The 12,293-nt window shown below is 39.4% G+C and overlaps 1 protein-coding gene across 11 annotated transcripts in view; it reads right to left on the minus strand.

The window, feature by feature from the left end:
- CHD9 (chromodomain helicase DNA binding protein 9) overlaps nucleotides 1-12,293 on the minus strand; it is a 274,030-nt gene that overhangs the window by 32,651 nt on the left and 229,086 nt on the right. For all 11 annotated transcript variants that reach the window (XM_074402982.1, XM_074402992.1, XM_074402975.1 and 8 more), the window contains 5 exons: nucleotides 11,041-11,144; nucleotides 10,401-10,518; nucleotides 8,028-8,085; nucleotides 3,687-3,729; nucleotides 2,392-2,611 (listed from right to left, as the gene is read on the minus strand). In XM_074402982.1, the coding sequence (XP_074259083.1) occupies nucleotides 2,392-2,611; nucleotides 3,687-3,729; nucleotides 8,028-8,085; nucleotides 10,401-10,518; nucleotides 11,041-11,144 (543 nt within the window). The remainder of the gene's footprint in view (nucleotides 1-2,391; nucleotides 2,612-3,686; nucleotides 3,730-8,027; nucleotides 8,086-10,400; nucleotides 10,519-11,040; nucleotides 11,145-12,293) is intronic.

Genomic DNA, 12,293 nt, shown 5'->3' on the forward strand with positions numbered 1-12,293 from the left:
AGAGAATACTGTGAGCTAGACCGGTTAAAATAATTAATAGAAGAGGCCAGGTGCAGTGGCTCTTGTCTGTAATCCCAGCACTTTGGAAGGCAAGGCAGACAGACCACTTGAGGTCAGAAGTTCAAGACAAGCCTGGCCAACATGGTGAAACCCTGTCTCTACTAAATATACAAAAATTAGTGAGGCACGGTGAATGCACACTTGTAGTCCCAGCCACTGAGGAGGCCGAGGCAGGAGAATTGCTTGAACCCTGGAGGTAGAGGCTGCAGTGAGCCAAGCTCGCACCACTGCACTCCAGCCTGGGTGATAGAGGGAGACTCCACCTCAAGAAAAAAAAAATTAATAGAGGAAATGGGCCATATGCTGAGCTGTGAAGGATGGGCTATGTGTGAAATAAACAGGTAGCAAGGGTGTTCCAGGTAATAGAGACAATATATGCTAGAATGAAGTCAAGAATAAGGGCACTCTGGCTGAGGGAAAAGAAGCGGATAAAATTAGAAATGCATGCTAAAACCTAAAATGAAGAGACCTTCAAACTTTGGCTTAAGAACCTAACACTTTTTATCTATACTAAATAAGGAGCCCTTGAATGTCATGATAAAAGTAGTATTTTAGGAAGATTAATCCAGAATCAGCAGATGTAGGTAAAAAGACGGTCACAAATGCTTTGTCAGTCTTCTCATTAAGTGGTATTTCCCTTTCCCTTAAATCTTGACAGGCCCTGTGGCTTTTTCCGACCAACAGAGGGGGCAAAAATGACATTCTGTTACTACTGAGACTGGGTCATAAGAAATCTGCAGCTTCTTCTGCCTTTCTACTTGGAATGATTCCTCCTGGGATCTGAGCTTCCAGCTGGCAGCTAGCACCAACTGTCAGCCATATAAGTGAGGCTACTGTGGCTCTTGTAGGTGTCTCAAAAACATAGCCAATAGCATACAAAGCATAAGAAGCACTTGGGTCAACTCAGAGAATTGGGAGAAATAAAAAATTAATGCTGTTTTAAAGCATTGTGTTTTGGGGTAGTTTGTTATGCAACAATAAATAACAAAAAACAGTGTATTTACAGAGGCAGTAGTATTTGAAAATTATGACTAAGATAGCTAAAATCTTAACTCTCAGACTAAATTTTAAGTATGATAAATGTGCCGCAAATGAAACAAAAGAACCATGTATCTTCCAGAGAACATCCAAGGACCCAGGTAACAAAGAGGTCATGTTATGCCAAATATAGCTATTCTTTCCCATGTACTCTATTCCCTTTAAGAAGTTAAAGCTTGTGGAAGGAGAGAAGTTTGCCTGTCTTTTTAACAAGGTTGCTTGCGATTTGTTCCCTTTCACTTCAGTAGTTCCAAGTGTTTGTCTTCTGAATAAAGGAACGTTTGCTTTCCATACATTTTTACGTTTCATAAAAGTCTGCATGTAAAATGTAAAATACAATAGAATGGAATTTAATGAACATAAACTTTTGTTCTATTGATAATTCTTTTTTTTTTTTTTTTTTTTGAGATGGTTTCACTGTCACTTAGGCTGGAGTTCAGTGGTATGCTATTGGCTCACTGCAAACTCTGGGTTCAAGCGATTCTCATGCCTCGGCCTCCTAAGTAGCTGGGATTAAAGGTGTGCACGACCACACCGACTACATTTTATATTTTTTTTGTAGAGATGTGTTTTGCCATGTTAGCCAGGCTGATCTTGAGCTCCTGGCCTCAAGTAATTCACCCGCTTCGGCCTCCCAAAGTGCCGGGATTACAGGTGTGAGCCATGGTGCCCGGCCAAGGATTCAATTCATGACTTTGTTCTACAACTTCACTTTTGTGTTTCTGTTTTTTGAGACAGTCTTGCTCTGTCACGTAGGCTGCAATGCAGTGGCACAATCACGTTTCACTGCAGCACGCATCTTCTGAGCTCAAAAGATGCTCCCTCTTTAGTCTCTTAAGTGGCTGGGACCACAGGCATACACCATCACACCTGGGTAACTTTTGCATTTTTTGTAGAGATGGGAGTCTCACTTTGTTGTCGGGGCTGGTCTTGAACTCCTGAGCTCAAGTAATCTTCCCACCTTGGCCTCCCAAAGTGCTGGGATTATAGGCATTAGCCACTGTGCCCAGTTATTATTATTATTTTTTAAATACCTCAGTGTTCCTAAACATGACAAAAAAATGATTAAAATATGGTTAGTAACTGTAAGACACAATAACTTTTATAAGTTTTACCATACTTACACATATATAAATGTGTGAGTATATGTGTGTATGTAAACAAAGTGGTTTGCTTTAACATTCTGTGTATGTTTTCCACAAAGCGTGATAATCGTACACAAGGCAGACAGGCTTTAGAATGAACAGCTATATTCAGATACAACATATTAAAAATTTAGTGTTATTGTCTTACCTTTGCTGTCTTTCTATCTTGGCTGCCATTTTAGGATTAAGAGTGGCTTCCTCATAAATAGGCTGCATTACACTGGTAGGCACCAAGAAAGTTGGTTGTATCTGTTGAATTTGTCTGTTTTTATTAGTACGCTGGTATGCAGTGATGAGACGCCTCAAACGTGTGGTTAAAGCTGACTGAGTAGGCCAATATACTTTATCACCCTCCATCAGTTGACCATCTATAGTTAAATAAAAATGTCAATAGTAATAATAACTAAACAAATACTGTATGAAGCTCACAAAAGTAGCAACTTTACTTTAAAATTTTTTAATTCAATCTGATTATGTGGGGGAAAAAAGCAACCAAATTTCTCATCATAAAAGCTTTCTTTTAACAATAGCTATAGAAAACATTACAACACACTTTAAGAGCAGTTCAAAGTAGGTAGAATACAGTGGAATAAAGACTTGCACAGCAAATACAACTCTTGCCTGTCTAGGTATATATCATACTGGCTGGCAAATACTTAAGGCTTTAACTTAAATAAATTAAAAGCCAAACTGAATCCATGAGATGTTGAATATTGTAACCTCTTCTAATTGAAGCCTCCTGTAGTAAGTTTATCTCAGTTTAATTAGAATTAAAATATTTTCAAAGTCATTGGGAAAAAACACTTTTAAAATTTAAGATGACAATGATGTGACTTTTAAGTTTTATACATCTACTTAGTGTAGTATCTAATGCTCTATTTCCAAGGTGTAATACTATAATCATCTATAACCTAATCAATCTGTAATCATTCATACTAAGCAAAAACTACTTTTTCATTCCTAGTTGAACTATGGCAGGGTGAGGCATTGTTCCTCTGAGATGCCGGTGGGAGTGAGTGTACTCCTGTGACAGTGTGTTTCTATCTTGATATCAGAAGGAAGTAGAAGCAAGACCTGGCACCAAAGAGCTTTGCAGAAACTAGGTGATAAAGAATGGCTTCTAATGTACACACAGAATGACAAAGAAGTTGAATATATTATTGGATCAACACATTAATGGTGATATCTCACAAGTTTAATAATCAAGTCATAACATCATCAAAACATAGATTCTATAAAAGCTCTGAGTCATTGCCTACAGATTTGTAACAACTAAAACTACTGTTAAATTTCCAGTCAACTATTATGTCCTATAAAGATTACGATGGCAGTTAATTTTTATATATTTGAAACATTATAAAAGTATAATCCTTTATTGATCTTATAATAGGATTTGCATGTGAATTTATAATAATACTAAGTACAGAATTAAGTGCAATTTACCTCCATCTGCTATAACAAGATCTCCTGGTGAGGAAACATCATCCTTTTAAAAGAAAATAGAAACTTGTCACAGGGTAATTGGGTCAAGAGATATATAAAAAAAGAAAAGAGAATCAAACTTCTTTATAATAGAGAGCTTTTCTTCCAATGAAATTTTAATTAATTTAGCAAGAATAAAACTTTTAACTGCTTATTCTCAATTCTCATCCTTTCACACTTCTCTACTGCTTTTGATAATTAGACCAGTAATTATTTACTAAAAGTATTTTCTTTTTTATGATTACTGTTAAGCTAGTTTCTTTTCCTCCAATCTTCCTCTATGAGTATGCTCTAGGTTTTATTGCTAACCAACTGTGTTTTTTCCCCTTTCTTACACCAACTCTTAGATAACTTAATCATTTTCATATCTGGTTATCAGGCAACCTACAAATCTTTTCCTTTTCAGCCTGAAGCAGTTTGCTTATGCTGTAGATCCAGTTTTTGTCAAGAGAACATCTTTAATTAGGTATTCCAATACCTTATATTCATAACTTTAGCAATTTTACATCAAGAACTACTAGTTTCAATTGTTGTTTTAGAAAAGCCTGAAGTTAGAATCGTAATTCCTTTGTAGGTAACTCTTTTTCTCTGGTTGCTTCTAATATCTTCTTTGTTTGGTGTATTGTCAATTTCACCGTGATGTTTCTTGGCGTTGACTTGATTTACCCTGCCACGATTTATTTTATTTCTTGAAACTGAGGATTCATGTATTCATAATATCTGAAAAATTATCAGCTGCTATCTCTTCATAGTGCTTCTTTCTTTTCTCTCTAATCTCTCCTTCTAGAATATCTATTGGATATATTCCAGATGTTATCATGCTATCTTCCTGGTTTGTAAATTTTAAAAACACATATTCCACTGTGTTGGTTATTGATTTCAGTCTCTTTGCCCCAAATTTATTGCCTTTCATATTTTTCTTTTTCTTTTTTTTTTTTTTTTTCTAAATTTGAGACAGGGTCCCACTCTGTTGTCCGGGTGGGAGTGCAGTAGTGTGAACACAGCTCACTGCAGCCTCAACCTTTTGGGCTCAAGTGATCTTCCTGCCTCAGCCTTCTGAGCTGAGTAGCTGTGACTACAGGCACATGCCATCAGGCTAACTTTTTAAAAATTTTTTTGTAGAGATGCAGTCTCACTATGTTGCCCAGGCTGGCCTTGAACTCCTGGGCTCAAGCAATCTTGGTTACTTGGCCTCCCAAAGTGCTAGATGACAGGTGTGAGCCACTGCATCCAGCTCCTTTCATACTTTTTTCCTGCTCTAATAGTTAAATAGCTCTTTAAATAGCTTTTCCTGTCAGTCAGCATGATATAAAGCTTTGTTAGTAGAGCAAACTGGAGAGACATTGTAGGAGGAAAAGTTTTTACTTCTTAGTTCTGGTGAGCACCTCCACTGCTTAGTTCCCAGAGCAAGGCCATTTTCTGGTGCCCAGCTCCCACAGTTTGAGCAGTTTCTATTTTCTTTGAGATGGGTCTCGCTCTGTCGCTCAGGAGTGCAGTGGGGCAATCTCGGCTTACTGCAATCTCTGCCTCTTGGGTTTAAGTGATTCTCCTGCCTCAGCCTCCTGAGTAGCTAGGATTACTGTGCCTGCCACCACACCTGGCTAATTTTTGTATTTTTAGTAGAGACAGTGTTTCACCATGTTGGCCAGGCTGGTCTCAAACTCCTGAGCTCAAATGATCCACCCACCTTGGCTTTCCAAAGTGCTGGGATTACAGGAGTGAGCCACTGCACCCAGTCAATTTGAGCAGTTTCTTTAGCACCTTTGGTCAGCAGCTTTTCCGAACAACCTCCCTTCTTGGACAGTTTTATGAGTGGAGTGTTTCCAGTGAGATACTTTCCCAGGAAAATCTTCCTTGGCAACCTCACAGGGCAGATTTACAGCCAGTTTCAAAGGGTAGATTTTTGGCAACTTTTCTGCCATCCAGTGAGACATGTGTTATATCCTCCTACCAAAGTCTGGATCTTTGCCTGGTAGGGATGGGACTCTTCCTTGGGCACTTTATCTGAGCCCTTGGAGTGGTAGATGCTGCTTTTATATGCTGTTCCTACATTCTTTAGTGTTCTCTTTACTTTTTACTAATTTATTACTATATTATAATTAATAATTCTTTACATTTACTTTCCCTGTTCAAATTACTATTTGGGTTATCTCTCCTGATTGGTCCAGACTAATCCATTATGCTATACAGAAAGTTCCTCACATCTGTTTTCCAAATCAGTTCTTCCTTCATGAACCGTATCTAATCTGCTTTTCCAGGAGAATGTTTAACCTGTTTTTTGAGTTTTACGTATCAATAAATGTATTTTCCATGTTTTTCTTTCTTTCTTTTTTCTTTTTTTTTTTTTTTTGAGACGGAGTTTCGTTCTTGTTACCCAGGCTGGAGTGCAATGGCGCGATCTCGGCTCACCGCAACCTCCGCCTCCTGGGCTCAGGCAATTCTCCTGCCTCAGCCTCCTAAGTAGCTGGGATTACAGGCACGCGCCACCACGCCCAGCTAGGTTTTTGTATTTTTAGTAGAGACGGGGTTTCACCATGTTGACCAGGATGGTGTCGATCTCTTGACCTCATGATCCACCCGCCTTGGCCTCCCAAAGTGCTGGGATTACAGGCTTGAGCCACCGTGCCCGGCTGTTTCTTTTTTTTTAGAGATGGGGTCTCATTATATTGCTCAGGTTGATCTTGAACTCCTGGGCTCAAGCGATCCTCCCACCTCACCCTCCCAAAGTGCTGGAATTACAGGCGTGAGCCCCACTGCACTCAGCCTTTTCCCACTTTTAAAGTTAAATTATCTCTTTTTGCACATCTTCCTAGTATTTTAAAATCATATCTTGTCTTTTGTTCCTGGTTCTTTAATGTCTTTTTTTTTTTTTTTTTTGAGACGGAGTTTTGCTCTTGTTACCCAGGCTGGAGTGCAATGGCGCGATCTCGGCTCACCGCAACCTCCGCCTCCTGGGCTCAGGCAATTCTCCTGCCTCAGCCTCCTAAGTAGCTGGGATTACAGGCATGCGCCACCACGCCCAGCTAGTTTTTTGTATTTTTAGTAGAGACGGGGTTTCACCATGTTGACCAGGATGGTGTCGATCTCTTGACCTCGTGATCCACCCGCCTCGGCCTCCCAAAGTGCTGGGATTACAGGCTTGAGCCACCGCGCCCGGCCTAATGTCTTTAATTATTTAAAAACTTACTTTAAAAAAATTCAATAGGAATTTTAAAATTTCGATACATATATCAGAAGTTCTCAGGGGTCTAATCTCGTTCTTTACTGCATGCTAATATTCACTCATGGTACATGGTTTCTCATATATTTCTAAATTTTGAATTTTTACTTCATTTTATGGAGGGTTTCATCTTCAGGACTCATGCATCGTCTGGGCTGAACTGTTTCTTTCAGGTGCTTTTTGTTTTTACCAGGTACCCTAGATATATTACCAGTCAAGGACTGATCCTTTTTAATATTACACTGAGAGCTCTTGGACCACACAGATAAAGTAAAAGACAAACCACGAACTCAAGAGAAGGTGGGCCTATAGTTACAAATTCTCAAAGGAAACAATAATTTTCTTACCCAAAGCCCATGATGAGATAAATTTCCTTGTTATTTCTCCGTGCTGTGTGTCAGTAAGTACTGGCCTTTAAAACTCCTGACCTTATACAGGATTTAGGTTCTCATTGCCCACACACTGGAGCAAGCCTTGCCTCATGCCCTTAACAAGGCATCAAGCCCCTTAAGCTACAAAGTCCCACCAAATCCTACCTGACAGTTTTAGCATCATTTAGCCTTTACCACAGTCTCATAACTATTTAGACATTCCTCATCTCTTTTAACATCCTTTTTCACACTCTACAGATTATTTTCTGTACTTTCATCCAACTCTTTTTCCTTTTGACATTCTACAAACAGAGCAATGGGAACTATGCTTTGGCAACTTAGAATTCCTTGATGTTCTACCCCCTCTCTCAAACCTCTTAATGTAGGTATCTACTTCTTGCAGTATATCTTTAGTATCTAGTTCTCACTCTGCTTTGGGATTTTGCCTCTGGACATAGTTTCTTAGCTCTAAGAAGTAGAGCAGGTGGGAAAGCCCCATTCCATCCATCTTGTCTAGAAGGGGAGATCACATGAATTCTGAGTAATTATTTGGGATGTTAGTCAACCCAAGCTGATCACTTACTTAGCTAATCTGAGAAACAGAAGAATTATGTATAATGAAAACAAAAAATGATGCAAAATAAAAAAGCAAACAAAAGAAACCAAAGAATATCTAAAATTGAGAATTTAAAAATATGATCCAATGCATACCTCTATATCATCTTTAAAGATGGTTGGTGCAGGTTTGTATTCTGGATCTTCCACATCCCTGTTAAAATACAAACAAATGCTATAGTTACTGTAATGGATTAAGATTTCACTTGCTATGACAAAGTCTTGTTGGAGGGTTTTAGTTTGTTTTAAAGGTCAGAACGAAGTCTATTCTCTAGCCAGAAGAGCCCAAGACATAGCAGGAAGGCTGTTATATAGCAAACAGCGACAAAGCTAGTTCTATGTACCATTACTCGCCAGTTCACTTTTATTTTTATTTTTATTTTTTGAGATGGAGTTTCACTCTTGTCACTCAGGCTGGAGTGCAGTGGCATAATCTTAGCTCACTGCAACCTCTGCCTCCTGGGTTCAAGTGATTCTCATGCCTCAGCCTCCCGTGTAGCTGGGACAACAGGTGTGTGCCACCACAACTGGCCAATTTTATATCTTTAGTAGAGATGAGGTTTCACCACATTGGCCAGGCTGGTCTCAAACTCCTGACCTCAAGTGATCTACTTGCCTCAGCCTCCCAAAGCACTGGGATTACAGGCATGAGTGAGGGCGCCTGGCTGCAACTTCGCTTTTAAATGTGTTATTATTAACCTCAACATGTGTCTTACTTTTCTCTTTGGGTAAGAAAAGATAGATTACATAAGGGCTTAAAACAGATACAGTTGGCCTTTCATATGTGTGGATTTCATATCTACGAATTCAACCAATTGCAGGTTGAAAATATGTGAATAAAGCTGGTCATGATGCTCACACCTATAATCTCAGCACTTTGGGAGGACAAGGCCAAGGTGGGAGATCATTTGAGCCCAGGAGTTCAAGACCAGCATGGGCAAATAGGGAGACCTCATCTCTACAAAAAATAAAATAGAATAAAGTTAGCTAAGCATGGGGGCATGTGCCTGTGCTCCCAGATACTCAGGAGACTAAGTTGGAAGATCATTAGAGCTCAGGAAGTCAAGGCTTCAGCAGGACATGATTGTGCCACTTTATTCTAGACTGGATGACAAAGAGCAAGACCTTGCCTAAAGAAAAAAAAGGCATCTGCTTTGGGAGGCCGAGGCGGGTGGATCACAAGGTCAAGAGATTGAGACCATGGTGAAACCCCGTCTCTACCAAAAAATACAAAAATTAGCTGGGCGTGGTGGCGCGTACCTGTAGTCCCAGATACTTGGGAGGCTGAGGCAGGAGAATTGCTTGAACCTGCGAGGCAGAGGTTGCAGTGAGCCGAGACTGTGCCACTGCACTCCAGCCTGGCGCCTGGTGACACAGCGAGACTCTGTCTCAAAAAAAAAATATGGCATCTGTACTGACCATGTACAGACTTTGTCATTATTCCCTCAACAATGCAATATAACAACTATTTACATAGCATATAACATACGTATTGTATTAGGGATTATAAGTAATCTAAAGATAGTTTAAAGCACAAAAGAGAAGGTGCATAGGTTAAATGCAAATCCTATGCAGTTTTATATACAGGACTAGAGCATCCTTGGATTTTGCTATCTGCAGGGTGTCCTGGATACCAAAATCCCCCATGGATATCTGACTGTAATAAACATCATGATGTCTTTCATCAACTGTAACAGTCTTGCCTTTTTCTCCTCTCTATGCCCCTAGAAGTTTATGAACTCAGTGGCCATGATATACCTGTTAAAAATAAAAATAAAAAAAAAAAAAAAAGAAAAACCCATCAAAAGAATGGGTGTGGGGTAGGTCCAACCTCTTCCTCAATCACATTCTGTTGCATAAGTGCTAACTTATTAGCGTATCTTTAGCTCTTTCAGAGTGTAAACTCCAATTCTCTTATGGCTGCATCATTTAAAGATAAACATCACTAACATAAAATATGCTAATGCTGAATAGAAGAGTGATATATAGAAAATTCAGGCTGGGCGTGGTGGCTCATGCCTGTAATCCAAGCACTTTGGAGGCCAAGGTGGGCGGATCACCTGAGGTCGGGAGTTCAAGACCAGCCTGACCAACATGGTGAAACCCTGTATTGAAAAAGAAAAAAAAAAATCAGATTAATTAAGCCAGGCACGGTGGCTCAAGCCTGTAATCCCAGCACTTTGGGAGGCCGAGGCGGGTGGATCACGAGGTCAAGAGATCGAGACCATCCTGGTCAACATGGTGAAACCCTGTCTCTACTAAAAATATAAAACATTAGCTGGGCATGGTGGTGCGTGCCTGTAATCCCAGCTACTCAGGAGGTTAAGGCAGGAGAATTGCCTGAACCCAGGAGGTGGAGATTGCACTGAGCCAAGATCACGCCATTGCACTCCAGTCTGGGTAACAAGAGTGAAACTCCGTCTCAAAAAAAAAAAAAAAAGAAAATTCATGACTCTGAAACACACATACCCATCCATATAATCATTTGCTCTCTGTTCGGCAGCAACTGCTTTGTCATCAGGTTTTCCCACTCTTTCCAAGAAGCATAATGCTGGGTCTGCTCGAATAGTGTTATATTTTTCATATCCTGAAAACATCACCAATTACAAAAGTAAAAAAGATAAAAATAAGAAAGGTGTATAAATATAAGCATTCTTCATATATACAGTGGATATTTCTGGACTAAAGGAACAATATATTAAAATGATATAGGTTATTTATATTTCCTAGAAATTATCACAAACATTAAATGTTCTGGTAATACATATCTACTAAATTAAAATTTCAATAACATTTATCAGTTAATATGAAAAATAGGATAAACTGATCATACACGCACACAAACATATCTCATATCTCACATAAGAACGCTTCCTAAGAGAGGAAGTTGTCTTACATTTACATCCAGGAAGGGTAAGTTAAACATGCCACCCTCCCATGAGGAAATGTGGTGACTAACAGACATAGTTTGGTAGTGTATGCTTTTAATTTTGTATATATAATATAAGTGTTACTGGAATAAAGCTGTAAGTGGAAATCAATGAACTGAGAACTGACAGAATTGTCTTACACATAGAAGGGGATCCCACCTACGTTACTTCTTACTTACCGTGTTTAAAAACTCCAATAAGGAGTGACTTATCAGCATCAAAATCCCACCACTCAGCAGGAACTTCTGAGTGGTCTGGTTCTGGTACCCAAACATCAATGTCACTTTAAAAAAATCATAATATGGCATTATGAATTATTATAAATGAGTAAAAAAGGAGGCAAAAATTTACCTAGCTTTTACAGCATTGTGGCTTTCAAGAGAGAGCTTAGGACTTCATTGTATTATTTTTTTTAATCCTTCATAATTGCCACCAATTAAAATTACAAAATTGTTCAATAACAACAAAGATACCATAAAATAAATGAATATTGTTAAGCTCAAGAAAAGAAATATTTCAACAATGCTTACAATACACTTCTTTTAAAGAATCATATTCTTTCACTGATTTTTATTTAGAGACAAAGGGTTCTGCTGGAAGTAGAGACTATGTCAGCCAATGATCATCTGGTTTAATTATTTTATTTTGCACATGAGAAAACGAAGGCCCCAAAAAGGGTAAAATGAAGTGTTTTAGGCTACAGAACAAGTCATGCCTCCTCTAGACCACTACTGCTAAGAAAACCACACTGAAAATGTCCTGATACAGCAAATTTTTGATTCATAATTTGATTGAAACACACAAGTATAGGCCAAGCACAGCGCTCTTGTCTGTAATCCCAACACTTTAGGAGGCAGAGGCAGATTTGAACCCAGGAGTTCAAGACCACCCTGGGCAACATGGCAAAACCCCACTTCCACTTAAAATACAAAAAATTAGCTAGGCGTGGTGGCTTACGCCTGCAGTCCCAGCTACTTGGGAGGCTGAGGTGGGAAAATCTCCTGGGCCTGGGAATTTGGGGCGACAGTGAACCGAGACTGTGTTGCTGTGCTCCAGCCCAGGCCATGAGAATGAGACCTTGTCTCAAAAAACAAAAAACATTCAAATGCTGTTTTGATGTTGTAAATAAATAATACAATATAAAATCACAGTATAATAGACTACCAAAAAATTAGCCAGGCATGGAGGTACATGCCTGTAATTCCAGCTACTCAGGAGGTGGAGACAGGAGAATTGCCTGAACCCAGGAGGCAGAGGTTGCAGCAAGCCAAGATCGCACCACTGCACTCCAGTCTGGGCGACAGAGCAAGACACTGTCTCAAAAAAAAAAAAAAGGGTCGGGTGCGGTGGCTCAAGCCTGTAATCCCAGCACTTTGGGAGGCCGAGGCGGGTGGATCACAAGGTCAAGAGATCGAGACCATCTTGGTCAACA

This window comes from Saimiri boliviensis, chromosome 1 (genome assembly GCF_048565385.1).
Source record: "Saimiri boliviensis isolate mSaiBol1 chromosome 1, mSaiBol1.pri, whole genome shotgun sequence".
Lineage (NCBI taxonomy): Eukaryota > Metazoa > Chordata > Mammalia > Primates > Cebidae > Saimiri > Saimiri boliviensis.